Genomic DNA, 21,650 nt, shown 5'->3' on the forward strand with positions numbered 1-21,650 from the left:
GTGGCACTAAAGGATGATGTGGCATGACACGTGGACGTGTCTGATGCCACGTCATTTGATGATAACAAAACGAGTAAATAGACAATTTAGTCCCTGACTTTATATCCCTGTTGCATATTAGTCTCTAACTTAATGAAAAATTCAAAATAGTCCCTATCTTTTACATAAGTATTGCAAAATGTATTTTTAGATTTGCTCAAAATTACATTTTTGACACCACGTTTTCATTTTACTCAAAATGAGATTCTTGGTTTCAACTGAAAACAAAATTTTATTGTTTTCAGATTTTGGTTCGTTTGAGAAAATATTTTCACTGAAAATGAAAACAGAAATCCAACCAAACATATTTTCATCATTATTTTCTATTTTTAGTGAAAATAAAAACAGAAAACAACAAAACCAAACACCTTTTTAATGATTCAAAGTTATAAATATAATTACAACTTGAACTAGTTTCAAGACTATTTGAATTCTAAAGTGAAAGAAAAATGAAACTTAATTTTGATGAAATGTAAAGAAAAACATTCAAATTGCAAACATGAACTTCAAAAATAAATGTGTAAATGAAAAGAAAGTATTCAAATTGAAAACTATAAAAATGTAAAGTAGAATTAAAAGCAACTTGAAATTTAAAATAACTAGAAACCTTAATATTGCAGAAATTTAAAGTGCTTGTAATGTAAATTAATTTGCAACAAAGATATACTTGAAAAGCAAGTAAATGTTCTAAAAAGTAGGAATGAGTAGGAATGATGTTAAAACTGCTTGAAATTTAAAGTAGGAATGAGTAGAAGAAGATGCAATTGAAAATATAGCCGAATGTAATTCAAAAAAGTAAAATAAAGTTGCAGGGAATTGAAATTAATATGAAACTTGAGGGAAGAAAAGGGGTAGATCGAAGAAGTGCAAATAAGAATAAAAAACTTGAAATGCAAAAACTGGAAAGTAAATCAAAGAAATTAATTTAATGACTTGAACTTCAGTTTGGTTAGAAATATGCACATGACTCTTTGTATCAGTAGTTATCGATGTGTGAAGCATATATATATATATATATATATATATATATATATATATATATATATATATATATTTGATGGTACAGATGTGTCTGTATAATGTATTTTCAACGACGGAAAGTGATTTATAGGATCCTATTTATAAATTTCTCTCTAATTGTCAATTTGTCAAGAATGGCTTGAATTCTCGTACCCTTGTTTAGAACTATTCTTCGTAGTGACACATCGTTTTTCTTCTTTATATATATTTGACTTCCTAGTTTCGATCTCCATCTCTAATTGATTTCTTCTCGTAATCTTCGTTATTCTTCTCAATATCATGATTTGAATCAATTCAAGATTTTATAAATCAAGGCCTTTCAATGAATCAAAACTTAATTGGCCAATCTTAAAGTGATGTTTTCAGCACTTAAAAAATTTTAAGTTGACACTAGTATATCAATTAACTTTTTTTGCCCTTGGCAGTTGTGGTCTTGTTATATGATACGAGATAGTTGTTTTACATAAATTAATCATGTGCATAGATACCTAACTCAGTTTCTATTGATAAGATTTTCCAGTGGCATAAAGAACAGGAGCAGCTAGGGCCTATGCACTGGTGCATGCACCTACTCCTGATTATTTATTTAATCCAACTTGAGACTGAAAGGACTCTGCACTATTTTAGTATAAACTACTGTTTTAAAGCACACAATGAAAGAAATTATTGCATCACATACCTCCGTCCATAATGAATCAACCTATGAACGCGAAGATTTAAAATGATAGGGCATTGTGAAAATAATTAAAGTAAAAGGAAACACAAGGCAAGGAAGGAAATGCTGAGAGACAAAAGGATGAAAATCATTTCCCGTTTCCACTAATGAATAAGGAATGGAGAATGTATATATGTACAGCCTATGAAAGAAAAGTTAAAAGAAAATAACAAAATAACAGAAAAGATACACCTCAGCAAATTCTAGATCCTAGTAACAGAATATAATTATGAACAGAAACAAAATAGAGAAGAAAAAAAAAACAATGGACTCTATAGCTGGATAAAGATGAGGCTGTACAATAGGTTTTGGAATTGATGGTAATTTTCTGTTTAATTGTGATTTTCTTCTTCTTTTACAAAGCTTCATGAATTGAATAAGGGAAAATTCCAATGACAATTTTCTTTTTTGTAGGTCACCAATGACTACTATTTCAAACCTCTGAAATGGCCAAGCTAAAAGATGCGTGACACATGGGTTTGGCTGCAATGGTGGATTAAATAAAGTTGTTAAACAATCTATTATAAATTGTGATAGTGGTTTTCTCTAAAGCTAATATGACTTTTTTTCATACAGAAAGTAAGTTAATATACTTTACTTGGAGGATCGTATTATTGGTATTTTACCCGATAGAATTGTGTACAAACATCTCAAGTATCTATCTCCGAGTACAAAATACAAATGTAATACGGATCAGCCCTGCTGGCAGCTACCGTTTATCTTACCAACCTTGGACATTGATAAGCAATACCCATCTTTGGAACAGATACTCGCGAGTATGAGAAATTTTCGAGAAATGTATTAATGATTAACACACCTTTTTTATTATTAGTTAAAATTTATTGAAAATTATTTTAAAATTATACCGGTTTTCACCTTTATTTAACCATTCTATTTATAATTGTATAATTTTAAATAAATTTTAATTAACTAATAAAAGAATCACTCTCATGGACAAACGTGAAAAAAGAAGTAAGAATTAGAAACCCCACGTATAGGAGTTAGTTATGCTTCTGTTATAGTGATGGAATAGGAACATAACATTGTGCTTAATATTGCAGAATAAGTACGCCTCTGATCTAATACTACAATATTTCTCCAAGTACATCCTTAGTACAGTTTTCTACTTTTCATTTTAATTATTGGTTTCTGAGAGAGAATGCTAGAAGAAATTTATTAAATGTCGGATGAAATGATGTTTGAGTTCTTTGGATTAGTAATTTATTCTTCTAAAAAAGAATTGAGATGGGTGCCACTTTAGGCATTTGTTGTTCAAATTAAGTTATTCTTTTCTGTAGCTTTTATAGATAAAAAATAAAAAAAAAAACCCTCAGCACCTTCATCGACTGCTCTTAAAAGATTGGCATGGGCATGACGTAATTGAACCGTTGAAAAAATTAATAGCACAACCTTTTCAAAGACCCCACATTCTGGCTCTACAAGTGGAGGAGTGACCGGCCAAACAATATTGGAAACTTTTTGTATACCTCCGAATGGCCGGAAAGATTGTTAGATAATCTGAGCTACCAAGTATTTATGGTCCAACTTATCTCTACATAATATGTACTTGGTTTTTTATTTTACAAGAAAAAATTAATCGCTTAATTACATATCATGTAATGATCATTAGAAATCATATGATCTGAATCACCTAATAATATTTCCTACTCCCCCATATAATCACTTAGTTTCCACTCAATACAAATACTGAGAATTCACCAACCCTAGTTTTTCCCATATATATAATCTCTAGGTAAAAGCCAAGGCAATCCAGAGTATTTTTGCGTTTTGTGACTAAATCTATTTCCGCTCCATTTTCACCCATCTCAATGTTCAATAGATACGTGCTTCATTAAGATAGCATTTAACTCAATTTTATTTTATTTTAATGTTGAAACTTGTTTTAAAGTTAGAAGCTAAAAATAAGGGCTGCATATATGATATAAAACAAATGAATTTAACTTTTGTATATATTCTCCACAAATAAATTCATACTATACTTAAAATATTTATAGCATAAAATAAGTTTAAATAAACTATAAATTAGTTGTTTCGAATGCAACTTGGTCACTCGCCTCGCGTGTAACTTCTTCACTCCTTCTTCCATATACATAATATACATATACCGACACAGCTCATCGGAATAGGTTGAATGTGGTATTGGAAAGTCAAAACCCTAATAATATCAAGATGTTGGATTTCATTGTTATAATTAAGACCATTTCGTTGATTTCACGGGCTCTCTTTATAATTGATAGGCCAGGGTTTAGGAAGCAGTGCAATATATGGGTTGGATAATGTTATGTTGTTGATTAACAACGTGGGAATCTTGTACGTACCCTTAAGTGGGGTTCTTGCATGTAGATTCAAAGCTCTTGAGGAATCAAATTAAGGTGAATATCGACGGAACTGTTGCAACTTAATTTTGTACCCTTAATATTGCTTTGAACTCAAGGTTAGCAATGGAATGAAGAACTTTCCTGGTAAAACTACTTTGTATTCTTGCTTTGAGTCTGGTTTCACAATAATTATTAGACCTTTTTTGAGCAATGAAGAAAGACTATACACACAGCTGTAGACGAGCGTACAGTGTGAGAAATTGTTGTGCCAATTGGCTTCAAGTCTTTCTTGAGACACGGTGACATTTGAGTGAATATAGTTTAAGATATGTTAATAGGAATTTACCATATCCTTATCGTGATATCTCATATTAATTAATGAATAACATGATGATGCATGTGATAAAATAGGTCAAGTTGCATATTTGTTTAAAATTGTTTTCCAGGGATATTCTCTCGCTTCATGTTAATTAATTTAAGGTTGATGCAGACGACAAAGTGACGGCATTGAATATGTAATCTTGCTTCGGATCTCTGTCAATGACAACTTGACCTACCGACGCAAACAATCATGTCACAATGGTTTTCTAGTGCTAAAGTGCATGCATGATCTGTGCAATCTGAATAGGATTCATGGATGTGGCTTCTTTTCTTTTCTTTTCATCAATGTCCACTCCATAACTAGTTTAACTACATAAAAAGGTATCCAAAAAGTGAAATATATATATATATATATATATATAATCAATTATCAACTTGATCGTCTAAATAAAAGAAGTGATTGACCAATAGGAACATATATACTGACCCGCATGTTTCACTCGGTCAACATTAAAACACCAACATTTCAACGCAACTCAATCAAATTTAAATAAAAAAAATATTTAAAAAATTGACTATGATACTTGAGAATTGAGGTACTAATTAAACTTACAGAAATTAATTGACAGTAGAATGTGTAACAGAGTTTTACAGTTACAATGAATGAAAAAAACTGAACTATTAATGAGGGGGCAAGTTTGACTTAGTGAGGTAGTCCTTCAATCTCTCCATCTCTTGAGCTATATCGTGCATGCTTGGTCTTGTTGAAGGATTGTACTGTGTGCATACTAGCCCCAGCTCAATGAGTTCTAGTATAACATCTTTCCAAATTTTGTTACGATGGTTTGGCACGCCACAAGGAGAGAACCTTTGCAGTGCTTGTTCAACAAAGTTTTCAAGTTGGTGTTGGTGTGTGTATTGCTTTTTAATCCACTCACACAAGCTTGAGCCTTCATGGCTGAGTACATCTGTGGGGCGTCTACCTGAGACCATCTCCAACACAAGTACTCCAAAACTGTAAACATCACCCTCAGTTGAAGCATGTTTTCCCATTCCGTATTCTGTGTCCAAGAAAGTGTAATACAGAATATATAGTGAGTTCTACAGCACATACAAAAAATTACAAAGTTCAATTATGGAAAATATTTTCTGTGTTTCTCATTTTTACTTTTAATTATAAAATAACACTTTATTTTTATTTTATTTTTTATCTTCAAATATTCGCATATGAAATAGAAAAAATGATTTTTTTTTATTGTTTTCACTCTTCTATAAATCTTTTAAAAGTGAAAATAATGTAAAATTTTAAAAATTAAAAGTGAAAACTTAATAAAAATATATTAAAGTATGTTTTTGCAACCGAAGAGACCTTGAAAATTTTCTTATCATCCTTTTTCAGACCAATAATTATTCAGATTGGAGTTTACCAGTTAAAAGTTACTCATAGAAAGTAGTTCATAGGCCAAAATTCCTGAAAAATATCATATTGCATAACAGTCATGACCATAGTATAGAAAAATGTTGGATCAAAGTTCATAAAGTACATACCAGGAGCTATATAACCAACTGAGCCACATAACAAACCATGTGTTGAACTGAAAGATGCTGATTCATTGATGGATGTATTCTCATCACTTTGTACAAGCCTTGAAATTCCAAAATCAGTAACCAAAGCTGTCATATCTTCATCAAGGAGTATATTGCTTGGCTTAAGATCACAATGCACTACTTTCACTGGAGAGTAATGGTGCAGATAGGACATTCCCTCGGCTACATCACTGCAGATTCTTACCAATTGAACCACATCCAACCTTTGGCTTGGATATAGGTACTTCTCAAGGCTACCATTTGGCATCAAGGGAAAAACAAGGGCATTAAATTCTGGCCTACAGCAAATTGTGATGATTCTTATTAAATTTCTGTGCCTTATCTTTTTCAGAATTTGATATTCCCTTCTAAAGCTCCTTGAAATCTCACCATGCGTTGTATCCAACACCTTCACAGCTACTCTTGTATTATCTTGTAGCATTCCTTCGTAGACTTGTCCAAACCGGCCTGAACCAATTAAGCTTGAAGCACTGAAGCCTCCAGTGGCCTCTCTAAGTTGTTTATATGAAATTCTTGGGTACTTGTGGTCTTCTGTTCCCTCTTCTACATCCTCCAAATCACCTCTTCTAACGACAGCAATTCGATTTCTCACTTTTGACTTGATCGTTACCATGGAGTACCTAAAAAGCATGCATAGGAGAGGGGTGCCAAATAGTAACACAGGAATCAACAAGAACACCAAATGATAACCACGTTTCTTGTGACAATGTTGCATGCCTTTAAACCGGCCACAGAGACCATCATTTCCTAGGAAAGAGTCAATGGTAAGATTTGAAAATGCTCCCTTGTGTGAGACTCTCCCTGAGAATTTGTTGAAAGAGAAGTTAAGTTCCTTGAGAGAGGAAGACAACTGCATGGACTCTGGTATTTTCCCAGTCAATTGATTTGAAGACACGTCAAGTGCTCGAATATAGAGCAATTTTCCTAATGAATAAGGGAGAGGGCCTTCAAAGGAATTACCAGAGAGGTTGAGATACTCCAGTGCTGTGCAACTTTCTAGTTGTGGAGGGACGCTGCCAGAGAGGTTATTCATGGATACATCAATAGCTAGCACCATGTCCATTTTGCTGAGCTCCAATGGTAAAGACCCATGTAAGTTATTGTTTGACAAATTTAGGTATAATTTCAAGCTATCCAAGGCAGCTACTTCTGCAGGAATCAAACCTGTTATCTTGTTGTGAGATAAGTCTAAAATCTCCAAATTAACACATTTTCCCAGACTTAGTGGAATTGTTCCAGAAAGCTGGTTGTCATAAAGTAAAAGCCTTCTTAACTGGGAGAGATTTGCAAAACTATCTGGTATTGGACCAGAAAGCTTGTTTCTTGACAAGTCTAGAAGTCCCAGATGCTTTATATCACCAAGGATTGATGGAATATCACCAGATAGTGAATTATTTGACAAATAAATTCTCTCTAGCCTATTCATGTGACCGAGGCTGGGAGGGATAGATCCATTTAATAGGTTACTGGACAACTTCAAGAAAGTCAGGTTGACAAGGTTGCCAATTTGTGGAGGTATAGAGCCATATATTAGATTTTTTTCTAGGTGAAGTTGTTGCAGGCTGGTGGGAAGATCACCAATGTTATGAGGCAGCTTCCCACCAAGATTGTTTCCTGCCAATTCGAGTTCTTGAAAGTGTGATAAATTCACCAAGGAGGCAAAGAAAGGTTCAAGGTTGGTATTACCATCATGGCTGGTAAAATTGTTGTATGACAAGTAGAGGAACTGTAGTTGTGGCCAATTACTTACAATCTTAAAAGGAAGCTCTCCACTCAACATATTCAACTCCAAATCAAGCCATTTAAGCTTGGTAGAGTATGCAAGAGCTAAAGGAACTTGGCCTACAAGCTTGTTAGACCAAAGTAATAGGAACCTGAGGTCTTTAAGGATACACTCTTTGTTCAAGGGGATTTCTCCCCCTAAGGAATTGTTAGAGAGGTCTACATAACTCAGTGAAGTTCCATTACAGAAAAGTGATGGGGGAATCTCTCCCTCAAGATGATTGCTTCCCAAGTTAAGGTAGTACAAGTTGTGAAGTGAACCAAACTCGGATGGAATGTGCCCTTGAAGAAAATTCCCAGACAAACTGAGTTGTCCAAGCTGAACCAAATAGCCTAGTTCCTTTGGAATGTGACCCACAAAATAGTTGCCAGAAAGGTCAAGAATTTGCAAGGAAGATATGTTAGCAAGAGCAGGGGAAATGGTGCCTCCTAGTGACCCTCCACTGAGATCAAGCTCAATTATCATGTCACTTGCATTGTTGCATCTTACACCTGACCAATCACAAACATGAACACCCGGTGACTTCCAACTCTTTAGAGCGTTTTGAGGGTCAGAAACAATGCCTGACATGAATGAAATAAGTGAATTTTTTCCATTGACGATGCCAGCATTTTCTTTCCCATGAAGTACTCTAGACTGAACAGTGCCCAGAAAGAAAAATAGAAGCACTATTGATCTAAAGATTCTAAACAAACACATCATGGATCAATATATTTTGTCTTCTAGTTCTATCTAAAAGAAGGAAAATAATGAAGAAAACGTTGAAAACAAAAGAAAGATGTACAGTACAGGATTAGGCTCAATGTGTCTCAATAAAAGGGAAGCACTTAGGATTTAAAGGAATCATTAGTGATGGAAAAAACTGAAACTTAAACCGTGCGCCTAATTGTCGTTGAAGAAGCAAACGAATGTTTGGTGCCTGCCTACGATGTTTGACTTTGAAATTGACGTATAAAGAATTGACACGCGGGCAACGTTACGGGGTGTTTAGCAATAGTGATGTACATGTCAGCATAGCAAGTTTAAGTGCCTAACATTAAAAAATTTTATTATTAATGAAGATCATATCATATGCCAATTTTGTGTTATGCACCACCATTGCTTCCTAGATTCAGTTCAAGTAGTGGATGATGTGCTGTTAACTAGGATAACCTAGGTTAATAGGCACGCCTTGTGGGGACTTTGCTGACAATGTTGATTTTGTTTTGGTGTTTGTCGGCTGCAGTGATCTTGATTCATGGTTCGATTTGAGCATCATTTATTTATTATTTGTTTGTTCATGTATTCAATTGAAGAGTTCCCATTGCAACTAGTTAAGGTGGCGGGACGCGGCGACTTGATTCTCTCCACTCGTGTCAATAGATTAGGCAAATTTAGGATTTGAGCTTAATAGATTAAGCTTTCGCAGAGAAGTAAAATTAAGAGGAGGAAGAAGAAATACAAGGAATGTTTGAAATTTCGGGTACTTTTTTGGTGGGGTGGTTGTAGGTGAAAAATAAAATAAAAAATTAATATAAAATTTAATGTGATTCAAGTTAAATATTTATTTTAATAATTTTAATATTAAAATAATTTTTGTATAAAAATTTTAAATGTACAAAGTATTATAAAACTCATAAATTTAAGATAAATAACTGATTGACAATTAAGATTCAAACGAAATGATTAATCCAAAAACTATCAATTGTGTTGAGCAAACCCATTATACTAGTTCACAACCATTCAGCGGATTGTTTTTCTATATAAAAAATTTATAACACTTATGTATTTTGTTCAACAAATGAGCTAGACTTCATTTATGTATATTTCTTTCTTTTTGTGCACCTTTTTAAATGTCAGGTGTTTATTTTGGAATTGTTTATCAAATAAAATTAAGGAACCTCAATATATTTTCTTTAATGATCCGAGTTTGAAGACCAATGAATTCTATAGACAATTAAAAATTGGAGAAGTATGAACTGTTGGAAAATATTGTTTCAAAATTCAAATAATGTGGTCGATTAATTGCCTTGGAAGATAATCTAAATTTATGTAGATTTTTGTTTCAGGTAACAGGTGAGATAACAAAATAAATAATGCATGCTTAATTAGTAGCGTACCTTTTTGGTTTCGCGCACTCTTTGTTTTATATTTTAATAATAAAATTTATTTCGAAAAAATGGTGTTAAAAGAATGATTTCTATAAGAATTATATTAAAAGTTGATATATATATATATATATATATATATATATATTTAAGAATTATATTTAAAATAAGTAATATTTTACTTTTTTAAGAGAATTTTTATTCTAATACATAGCCTGATAGAAATATTTCAAAAAGAAATGAAAGAGAAATATCGTCGTTGCTATCGTCAAAAGGAGCATAAAAGTAACGGCCGAAATAGCGATGAACCGTTGAGAGGAGACGGCTCATATATATTTATTATTAACTGTTATTAAGATATTGATTAATAATATATATATATATATATATATATATATATATATATATATAATAAACGTGATAGAAGAATGCAAAAATAGTTATAAATAATATAATTTTTTATCTCCTTATAAAAATATTTTTACTTTCTTAATTGGTATCCTTATAATATCTTAACAAACACTAGTTAACATTTTCCTTATTATTATTATAATTTATATTAGTAAAATCGCCCAGTTATACCACGTGTTGGTTTTCATACATGTTTTACTGTATATAATTAAAAGAGGATCTGTACCAAACTAATATGCATACTTTAGGAGCATATGTTTTTCAACTAGACCAATGACCATGCCATAATCTGTTTTCAAATAAATAAAATATAATATTGTTTGGAATGTTAACATTTGCAAATAAATTATAGGATTCATAGGCTGAGAGTATATTGCGGATAGTTCTTTAATTCATTGTTTTTGTTATCACAATGCTTGAGCAATGTATGAACTAATTAACTAGCTTTCTTTTCATTTGCCTCTGGAAAATAAAAAAATTTGCGTCCTTGATTAAGTACTACTTTTTTTTTTAAAGGAAGTACTACTTTATTTAAAACTTTTATCACATTAGATGCGAGTAATGTTAAGAGTTTTTCTTTACATTGTCACTGTAAGAAAAAATTATATTGTCAAATAATTAAAAAAAATTAAATAAGATTTTTATTATTAAATTAATAATCTTATCATATATAATAATTTATTATTGAATAACTATATAAATTCCTTACCTTGATTTCTAACATTTTTTTATCTAAATTCCTGGTGCATTTTGCGTGGTGCCTTACATTGAAGTTTGTTTTATGCAGGACTCTTCATCTGACAGTGCATTTTCTGACTTTTTATTACTGTTTTCACTTGAAAGTTCAGACATTGGTAATGAAAGTGAAATGAGAGGGTGCTCAACACTTTAGTAATTAGTACTAATACTGATTGAGGTTCAATCCTTCAATTACTCCTTTTTACTTGTAACTAGCACGAAGGAGCTCTTTGTCAATGAATTCTTACCGTTGGGGGAGGAAAGATACTGGCGGGAAGTTCTGTTTCACTGAAATTTCCTTCTATGTTCTTGGTTGTTCTTGCTGTAATATAGCATCAATAGCGATGTCAGATAAGAAGTGCACCCTTTCTACTGGTTCCTATTCTTTTATAAATTTGATATTTGTTGTGATTATCTTATTGTACTTCAGGTTAGGATTCATAAGTTCCTGGAAAAGACTAGAAGTCACCAGAGTAAGAAAACAGAGGTTGGTGGTGACGACAGTATGGACAATGATAAATAAAAAATAAGGAAACATGTAAATGGCTTGATTAAAAGAAGACTGAAACAGGTTCAGAAGCTACTGAAAGAGGAAGAATCTGGCCCTTGGGGTCGTGATATCCAGGCTAAGGTTGGTTTTAATGTCTGAGTGTAATTATCGTTAACTTAATTTTTTAAACTGGAATCTAATGAGTGAACTCTATGAATCTATGCAGCTGGGAAGTCGATTAATAGAATTATTAATTGAAACAGCATTTGTACACTCTCCAGTTAATCAGTCTGCTGATACTCCACCTGATATTCGACCAGCATTCAGTCATAGATTTAAAGCCATATCAAAGAATCCAGAGTGAGGCTTCACCTTTTTAAAAAAAAATTTAAATCAATATTATGATTGGTTCAATAGTTTAGGCCTTGATCCTTAGCAACTAAATGACACTATCAGATTAGAGAAAGTAGCTATTGGCTGTTTATCTGAATATTATGATACTAGGAATCAATAATTATTATTTTAGGGACTGCCTCGATGTGATGTTTTGTTAACTTTGGAATACCAAAGGAGAGAAATTATGAAATGGAATATATTCATTGTCAAAAGAACATCTTACAATGCATAAGAGTAATTAATATATATAGTAAACTAGCTAACTAACAAACTCTTAACTTGGCTAAACTAATTCAGTTACAACTATGATTAACTAAGACTAACTAGAGTTACTATTTACATCATGTAATAGCCCCCAACAAGCTGGACTATGAATGTCTAATAGGCCAAGCTTGGAAATTAATGAATTGAAGGAGGGAGTAGGCAATGGCTTGGTAAGTACATCTGCCAATTGTGCAGCAGAAGAAACCGGCAGGAGATGAATGAGGCCAGTTTGTATTTTCTCACGAATGACATGACAGTCAATTTCAATATGTTTTGTCCTCTCATGGAAGATGGGGTTGTGAGCAAGATAGATAGCACTCTTATTATCACAGTAGACTGAGATAGGTTGATCAAGAGAGATGTGAAGATCCTTGAACAAATACTGCAGCCATTGTAATTCACAAGTTAAGCTAGCCAAAGCTCTATATTCTGCTTCTGAACTTGACCTGGATACTGTGGAATGCTTTTTAGATTTCCAAGACAGCATAGATGTGCCAAGAAAGACACAGTAACCAGTCACTGATCTGCGAGTAGCAGGGCAACTTGCCCAATCTGAGTCTGCAAAACCAGAGAGTTTGAGTGTGGAGGAGGAAGAATAGAACAATCCCTTGGCAGGAGCACTTTTGAGATATTTGAGGACTCTAATTGTTGCTGAGTGATGAACTTGTAATGGCTAAGAGATGAATTGACTAATTTGCTTAACAATGAAAGCAATGTCAGGCCTGGTTGTAGTTAAATATAAAAGTCTGCCAACAAGTCTCCTATAGGTTGTTTCTTCTTCATAAGGGGGTGAGTCACTGTCATGAAGCTTCAAGGAGCAATCAAAGGGAGTTGTACTAGGCTTAGTAGCCAATAAACCACTGTCCTCAAGCAATTCCAATGCATACTTCCTTTTATTGAGAAAGATGCCTTGCATAGATCTTGCAATTTCCAATCCAAGAAAGTATTTAAGCTTGCCAAGGTCCTTGATTTTGAATGTGGAGTCAAGGAATTGTTTGACAGATTGTATTTCCTGCAAATCATCACATGTCAAGACAATATCGTCAACATAGACTAGAAGAGCAGTGAAATGAGAATTATGTAGTTTTGTGAACAAAGAATGGTCAGCAGATGAAGGTGAGTATCCAAGGGAGATAAGAGCAGTGGATAACTTGGAGAACCATTGTCTGCTAGCCTGTTTCAGTCCATATAAGGACTTATGTAATTTGCAGACTTTATTAGAAGAAGAACCAGGCAGCAAGAACCTAGGAGGCAGATCCATATATACTTCCTCATGCAGATCACCATGAAGGAAAGCATTGTTGACGTCAAGTTGTTCTAAGTGCCAGTCCTTAATAGCAGCCACAGATAGAAGGGTGCGAATTGTGGTAAGCTTAGCAACTGGTGAAAAAGTGTCAAAATAATCCACACCCTCTAGTTGAGTGTATCCCTTTGCCACCAAACGGGCCTTGTATCGTTCAATGGATCCATCAGCATGATGCTTGATCTTGTAAACCCATTTGCAACCAATTGGTTGCTTACCTTCAGGCAGATCAACAACAGACCAAGTGTTTGTGGATGCAAGAGCATCTAACTCAGATTTCATAGCAAGATTCCAACAATCAAACTTACAAGCTTGTTTATAAGTTTTGGGTTCTGTAAGGGAACTAATGGACAGACAAAAACGTTTGTGACATGGACTACATTTGTCATATGACAGTACAGAAGAAAGAGGGTAAGGAGATTTACCTGGATTAGATGCTGGCAGCATTGAGGATAGCAAATTGCAGTGGTATTCAGAGAGATAAGCAGGAGGTTTTGTTAGTCTATGTGATTTTCTGGTTGGTGCAGGAGGGGAGGTAGGTTCATTTGGTGGAGGTAAGGATAGTGGAAGATCTAGGAGAATGTCAGATGTGTCTAAGGTAGTAATATCAAGGTTGACACTGACAGGATTATTGGCAGGTGGAGGTGAGGCAAAAGGAAAGACAATTTCATGGAAGATTACATTCCTTGAAACATAGAACTCATGGGTGATAGGATCATAAAGAAGGTAGCCTTTGGTGCCTTCCCTATATCCAAGAAATATGGATTTTCTTGCCCTTGGTGCAAATTTGGTTCTATGGTTATGTAAGGTCGAGGAGTATGCAAGACATCCAAAAACTCTTAAATGATGAAGGCTGGGAGGAGTAGAATGAAGCATTTGATAAGGGGTGAGGTTGTTCAAAAGAGGGGTGGGAAGTCTGTTGATAATGTGGATAGCTTGTTGTGTAGAGAGGTGCCAAAGGTTATGAGGGAGATGAGAGTGAAAAGAAAGAGCACGTGCTACATTCAAAATGTGTTGATGCTTTCTTTCCACGATGCCATTTTGTTGAGGTGTTTCAACACATGACCTATGATGGATGATACCTTTAGAAAGGTAAAAACTAGTCATGAGAAACTCAGGCCCATTATCACTACGAATACATTTGAGTTTCTTATTGAATTGAGTTTCTATGAAGGAAATGAAATTAACTAAGTGAGTTCTAGTTTCACTTTTATTTCTCATGAAAATTGTCCAAGTAAACCTGCTGTAATCATCTACAAGTGTTAGAAAATACTTATGGCCAAATATGGAAGGGCTGGAAAGAGGTCCCCATATATCAGCATGAATTAAATCAAAAATGGCAACAAATTTAGTAGTACTATGAGCAAAAGGTAAATTTCTTTGTTTAGCCAAATGGCAAGTATTACAAGGTTTATGATTGTCATTGAAAGTGACAAAGGGAAAGTAAGATGAAATACATTTGTGTATATGAGAACTTAAATGTCCTAGTCTAAAATGCCAAATGGTGGCAGGATCATGAGAGATGGAGGTGTTGACAAAACCAGTTGTGGGAGAGAAAACCAGAGGTGAGGTGGTGTCAAGCACATACAATTTGCCAATCCTCCTAGTTGTAAATCCAGTCATCTTGGGATGAAGTAGCTGCACAATTTTACAACAATTAGGGTAGAGTTTCACATCATATAAGGTGGAATCAAATAGAGTAGTAACAGAGATAATATTGGCATGAAACGAAGGAAAGTAGTAAACATTATGAAGAACAAGGGAGTCATATAACAAAACTGAACCAGCTATTGTGGTAGTGACAGTGTCACCATTAGGCATGGTCATAGTTTTGGTGCAATGTGATATGTGGAAGAAAAACTGTCAAAGATATGAGTAATGTGATCAGTGGCACCGGTGTCAACAATCCACCAGTGACTGGTATTGTTTGAGAGATTCTTACCAGATGAAGGAGAGGGAGAGGTATGAGAGACAGAATTTGTAGCAAAAACAGAATTAACTGAAGAAGGTGAAGTAGATTGCAAGTTGGATTGTTGGAGTAGCTGTAAAATCTGAGTATATTGCTCTTGAATCGTGGACAAAGAAGCACTTGATCCATTTGTTGATGTGGAAGCAGATGATGATGAGGAAATGTGAGCAGAACCAGCATCTTGAACAGAGTTCACCACAGAGGCATTTCCAGAGGAATTGGACTTACGATGTTGAAAACCAGGAGGATACCCGTGCTTGATGAAGCAAGTCTCAACAGTGTGATTGGTGCGATTACAGTGAGTGCATAGCCGGTTGCCACGGCCACCGGAGGAATATCCACGACCACGACCACAACCGGAATTATTAGAAGGACGAGAAGGCGTTTGAGAGAAGTGATTCACCGACGATTGATTCTCAATTGAAGAATCAGTGGTTGAAGGAAGATTGAACTGGCGTTCTTGTTGAAGAATCAAATTGAACGCATTGTCTAGGGTTGGAAGTGGAGACATCAGCATAATCTGCGAGCGAACATGAGAATATTGATAACCAAGACCTTTCAAGAACTTGATTACCTTATCTTGCTCCTTGAATTTGCGTAAATCTGTAGCAGCACCACAAGAACACGGTATAGCACAAGTACAATCACGAATTGGACGAAAATTCTCAATTTCTTCCCAAAGCGTCATCAATTTGGTGAAATACGAAGAGATGTCAAGAGTTCCTTGTTGAAGACAAGCTACTTCCTCTTGAATATCAGCAACGCGAAAAATATCACCCTGAGAGAACCGATTCTCCAAACTTTTCCATACAAAAGAAGCGCGATCACACCAGAGGAGAGATTTCGCGATTTCTTCAGAGGTTGAACGTTGAAGCCATGAGAGAACGAGGTTATTACAACGAAGCCAGGGTTCATAGAGAGGATCAGAGATAGGGGGAGGAGAAAGAGTGCCATCAACAAATTTGACCTTGTTCTTGGAGATAAGAGCCACCTTCATCGATCTGCACCAGATCTGGTAGTTTTTGTTATCAAGCACAGGTTGAACGAGAACAAGAGAAGGATTCTCATTCGGATGCATGTAGTATGGATTAGAGGGATTGGTAGCAAAATCAGAGTAAGAAATCACCATTGTTGAGATGATTCAGCAAGAAAGAATTGTAGAACGCGAAGAAGATGAAGGCGCGAAAAAATTGCGGAAACAGTTTCAAACTGATATCATGTTAACTTTGGAATACCAAAGGAGAGAAATTATGAAATGGAATATATTCATTGTCAAAAGAACATCTTACAATGCATAAGAGTAATTAATATATATAGTAAACTAGCTAACTAACAAACTCTTAACTTGGCTAAACTAATTCAGTTACAACTATGATTAACTAAGACTAACTAGAGTTACTATTTACATCATGTAATATGCTTATTTATAATTCTGCCCCCCGACCCACCCACACACATGCATTCTGATAGACAAACAGATGCCACATGCCTTCAAAGTTCAAATGAGAAAGGTAGGGTAATTAATCCAATTAATTATTCTATAATATTTTCTGTTGCTGGAAAATTCCTGTATATACTATTCTTAATTTACTGGAATAAATGTGATTTGTCAGTTGGAGGCTGCTACAGTTAACTTGGCCACTAGTGAGAAACCCACTGATGTTTACTCGGAGGCTGCTGCAGTTAAATCCTTTATCAACAGCTTATACACTTTACGTTCAAACCTCTGTTTCATGCTACGTTATTTCAAGCTCAAAGCCTTTCACATCATTACCTTACTGCCTTGCTGAAGTTTGAATGCAAAATGCATTGCTTTCACAACTGCATTGAAATAGTAATATCACTCAAATAGTTACTTTTTGGTTAAAATCTGTTACCTCATGACCTACTTTGCTTGAGTATATTTACTACATTATCTTGCATTTACAGATTTTCATGATCTACACCCCATAGTACTAGGTGTACAATACAAATGATTTCGTCAACTTTACTATGCATAATCAATATTTAATTTTCACTTGAATGGTATGTTTGAGCAGGGTTCATGAAATTATGAGAAAGGACTGTAACAAAGACCCAGCTGCCTATCCAAATGCTTTGTTAGCAAAAGCTTTAATTGATCAGGTCAATACTGATTAAAATGTATGCTCCTGCAGCTAGCTATAATCTCTTCTTTTCACTCACCCAACTCTTGGAAGCTTTTAGATTGACAGGAAACTGGTCAAACAGACAGTGATGACTTCAGTTTATGGTGTTACTTATGTTGAGGCACGAGAGCAAATAAAGAGAAAATTAGAGGTGAAAGGCCTTATTACTGATGAAAAACCTTTATTTGCTGCAGCTTGCTATGCTGCTAAAGTAAGTTTCAGCCATGTTGTACGAACCTATATTAGCGGTTAGAAACTGCAATGTCTGACTTGATGTGCATTTCTTATCATTGCATCAGCAGGAGATTATTACCTGCTGGAATACTTATATTAAAGAAAATATTCCTTTTTAGACCCGATCAAACCTAGATCAGGTTTTTAGATCAAGTTGGTTATTTGACGGTGTTGTATATTTAGTACAATCTTAATGGATTTGGTTTGATTAAATCTATCCCCGTAATATGAGTGGAAATACATGTGAATCAACATGCAAAGGCATGCTTATACAATAAATCTGCTTTCTTGTCTTATATTTTATACTCTTATCATTCTATAGGTAACATTAACTGCCCTTGGAGAAATTTTTGGTGCTGCACGTGTCATTATGGGTTGGCTTGGTGATTGTGCAAAGGTTTGGTCTGATAGCATGTTGGACTTCAAATGATACTAAAATCCTATTGGTTTTAACACTGTTGTATATGTGTGTGCCTGCATGTTTGCAAGCTTTCTTTCTATTCCTGAATGGTGGCATCTTAAAAATTTTATAGGTAATTGTTTCTGAAAACATGCCTGTTTGTTGGACCACTCCTCTTGGTCTTCCAGCTGTACAACCATACTGTAAAACTGAACGGCATCTGGTAAGATTTTATATACAAATGATTTTCCCCCTTTTCTTTTATTTTATAGATATTAATTTACTCAATAATGCCAAGTTAAAACCGACATACTAAATGTACACTGTATGATATCCACCTAAATGCTTAAAAGAATGACTTCTATAGCAATCCCATTAAAATAGGTAAATTATGTGACGTGATGCAATGGATTGATGTATTAACATATAAGTGTGGAGCTGTGGATCCTTCTTTAACGTGTTTCACCATTTTCTTGAGCAGTTGTGATACTAAGATTCGTAACCATTATTCTCTATAAACAACATGTCTTGTATTACTTCCTTTTTGGTGGCTCATCACTGGAGTGTGAAAGCTTTTATGATGTTTGGTAATTTGTTTAATCTAAATATCCAATAGTCTTTTAATTGTGAGACACCTGAACAATGTCCTGCTATTAGGCAATGCAATGGACATACACCAGTCAATTACCTGCAGAATATGTAATAATAAATTAATGACGGTGGCTGTAGGACTCCATTGCATTTAGAACTATTTTGGTATGAACACCTGATATTTCCTCATAATGTCTAGACCATGTGCTCGTCTGCTTCTCAGAGCACAGGCCAAATATTTCAAAGCACTAGTTTTAAGCAACATAGATTTGTAGGTGTTATGTATTTCAATTGTAGAATTAGCAGTAAAAACCCGTGACAGGTGCCAATAATTATACATTTTAATCAAAACATATAGTTTCAGAACTTTTTTACCATCTAAAAGCACAATGCTTATGAATCTCACCATTGACCTGCAGATCGGAACATCTCTTCAATTTTTGGCTTCGAGATGAGAGGGTAATGCAGTAAGTGTACATAGTCCTCTTTTTTGCAGCTTTCCTTTCTTTCTGAACTATATTCATTATTAAAACTACTCTTATTCCAGGTAGATGCCAAGAAACAGAGATCTGCGTTTCCTCCAAACTTCGTACATTCACTGGATGGTTCACACATGATGATGACTGTTCTTGCCTGTAGGGATGCTGGCTTATGTTTTGCAGGTTTTAAGACCTCCTTTTACTATCAAAATCCTAAAGCATATTCAAAATTTCCATCTAAAGTCATAAAAGTATACAATGTTAGTTTAATTGCTTTTTTCTGGTTCCAAGGGAGGCTGTGTAGACCTAGGAATTCAGGACATAAAAGTCTGATGCCGTTGCCACTTGAGCTCTTTTGTCATTGGGCACTTTAAGACTTCTAAAAGCATAGAGGATTTGTCTATTTTTGAAAGCCAGCAATTTTCTCCTTGGCATCTTTTCTTAATTGTTTCTGAAACTGGAAGATGTAGGGATTCAAATAGAATCACTTTAAAATTATGAAAGTTTATCACAAGTTTAAGGGAAAGTGAAGTTCATTTTGAGGCCTGCCTTCTTTCAGATGTGTTATTTAGTTTCATTGAATTCGTATGTTGAATATTGCAATTTGCACCCTAAAAATTTTAGGACCTATTTTGCAAAGTTCAGAAGGCAAAAAACACATCCTTAAACTATTGCTTTGGATCAATTTACATTTGAATGTTTTACAATATCATGTTGGAGGCTTTGATAGTAATGCTCAAGGTGCATCTATGATAGCAATCACTCTGCAGTTAAATCTGTATTCTAATTATCTGGCTCTGTTAATATATTTACACTCAACTTTCACGTCCTTACTTAGTGCAAATCTTTTTGCCTTTTAGACCAATGGAGGGAGAAAAATAAAAGTCATTATTTGATCATTTTGATATGTTAACAGTTGCTGGAAGGCTTTGAGACATCATACCCAGGATTAGCTTTCCCTCCACTGCCAGAGAGAAGAGGTGATTTTGACTTGCAGAAGGTTCTTGAGTCTCCATACTTCTTTAACTGAACATTGCAGAAGGTTCTTGAATCTCCAGGCTTCTTTATATGGAATCTCCATGCTTCTTTATATGGAAGCATTATTACCTTCACTTCCAATGCAAAATCATTAAGAAACTTCTGAAATACTTCGTCTTGTCGCAGAAGTTGTGATTCAAAGAAAGACCCCAGCTTGCATTCGGGGAAAGGCCTGGAAGGAAGTCTCCTGTTACTAGAATGCTCAGAACACTACTTGGCTGGTTTAAGGGGAGATAAGCTTTGATCATCCTTTACATTTATAATCAACTTGCTGGGATGGAAATTCCCCATGAAATATTTAATGTTGGCGATTTCCTTCTCTCAAATTGAGCTTGCAGAAAGTCTTTCTATTTAATGCAGAGCTACAGACCGTAGCTGATTTTGATGATGTAAACCATCTTTTTTCTGTTTAGATCTATTACAATGTATGAATTGATGTATTATATCTACGATTGAAAGATAGATAGCTAGGCATAGAATTATTCATTTTGTAATTTGTACATAGAATTATTCATTTTCATTGACTTCAGTTATAAATTTTAATTGTATCGAGAAAATTTTGATATGAATGGCAGAGTTAATTCATGTTATGTCAGCTTTGCATTAGACATATCCAGTAGATACTATGAATCAGATGTAATTTCATTTATAAGGCTGCAAACAGAATTATTATGGTCACATCATCTTATTTTGTTACTATCTTGCAATAACTTTTTGCTTTTAAACTTTGACACATAATAGAGTTGAATACCAATCTATCCTTAAAAGTGGTCAAAACTCAGAAAAAAAAAAAACATGGTGTGGAAATGGGGGCAAAATGACAGTACTAGTTTTTATCCTGCAATTCTGCAACTACTCTTTTGTACTAACAATTATTGGTTCAGTCCAAGCTACTAAAAAATGCATTAATTTGCAGTGGACCAGCCTAAATTGATAATCTTTGTCTTGGTTTTAGGTGACTAAAAATGAGATCCTTATAATAATAAAATGGGTGTGAAAAGAACTACCCTCTTACTATTGCTAGTACTGGACTGTTTACATACTATTGGGCCGTTGGAGTTGGAGTCGATTACTCGGTGAAAGACTTGAGTTAGGACTGCTTATAAGTTTTTTATCAAAATGTTTTGTTTTCTCTTATTTTCAATTTTAGTTTTTATAAGAAAAACATTTTTTTCATAAACACTGGTGATGGAGACATGTGTATTGGAGTTTTTTTTTCAAACATTTTCATATTAATCAGGCCTGTCAAGGGAGACAGAGAAATCACACCCTTTGGCA

General features: G+C 34.4%; 2 protein-coding genes and 1 pseudogene across 2 annotated transcripts; 1 reads left to right on the top strand and 2 right to left on the bottom strand.

Moving 5' to 3' along the window:
* Positions 1-4,996: 4,996 nt before the first annotated feature.
* Positions 4,997-8,668, bottom strand: LOC114394639 (putative leucine-rich repeat receptor-like serine/threonine-protein kinase At2g24130). The gene is made up of 2 exons (XM_028356298.1): positions 5,983-8,668; positions 4,997-5,495 (listed from the first exon to the last, which is right to left on the bottom strand). Exons 1-2 carry the CDS (start codon positions 8,525-8,527, stop codon positions 5,116-5,118), a joined length of 2,925 nt encoding a protein of 974 aa, XP_028212099.1. The 5' UTR covers positions 8,528-8,668; the 3' UTR covers positions 4,997-5,115.
* Positions 8,669-15,337: 6,669 nt separating this feature from the next.
* LOC114376305 lies at positions 15,338-16,612 on the bottom strand. The gene has a single exon (XM_028334375.1). It carries the CDS (start codon positions 16,610-16,612, stop codon positions 15,338-15,340), a length of 1,275 nt encoding a protein of 424 aa, XP_028190176.1.
* A 327-nt stretch (positions 16,613-16,939) lies between these two features.
* Positions 16,940-20,887, top strand: LOC114376310 (annotated as a pseudogene).
* Positions 20,888-21,650: the final 763 nt, after the last annotated feature.

Source organism: Glycine soja, chromosome 2, assembly GCF_004193775.1.
Source record: "Glycine soja cultivar W05 chromosome 2, ASM419377v2, whole genome shotgun sequence".
NCBI classification, from domain to species: domain Eukaryota; kingdom Viridiplantae; phylum Streptophyta; class Magnoliopsida; order Fabales; family Fabaceae; genus Glycine; species Glycine soja.

Bases quoted from the DNA above. Each gene is read 5' to 3' on its own strand.
- LOC114376305 (XM_028334375.1), bottom strand. From the start codon at position 16,612: ATGGTGATTTCTTACTCTGATTTTGCTACCAATCCCTCTAATCCATAC.
- LOC114394639 (XM_028356298.1), bottom strand. From the start codon at position 8,527: ATGATGTGTTTGTTTAGAATCTTTAGATCAATAGTGCTTCTATTTTTC. The intron at 5,496-5,982 runs GTATGTACTTTA...TCTTGGACACAG, and splicing joins AGTTGGTTATATAGCTCCTG to AATACGGAATGGGAAAACAT.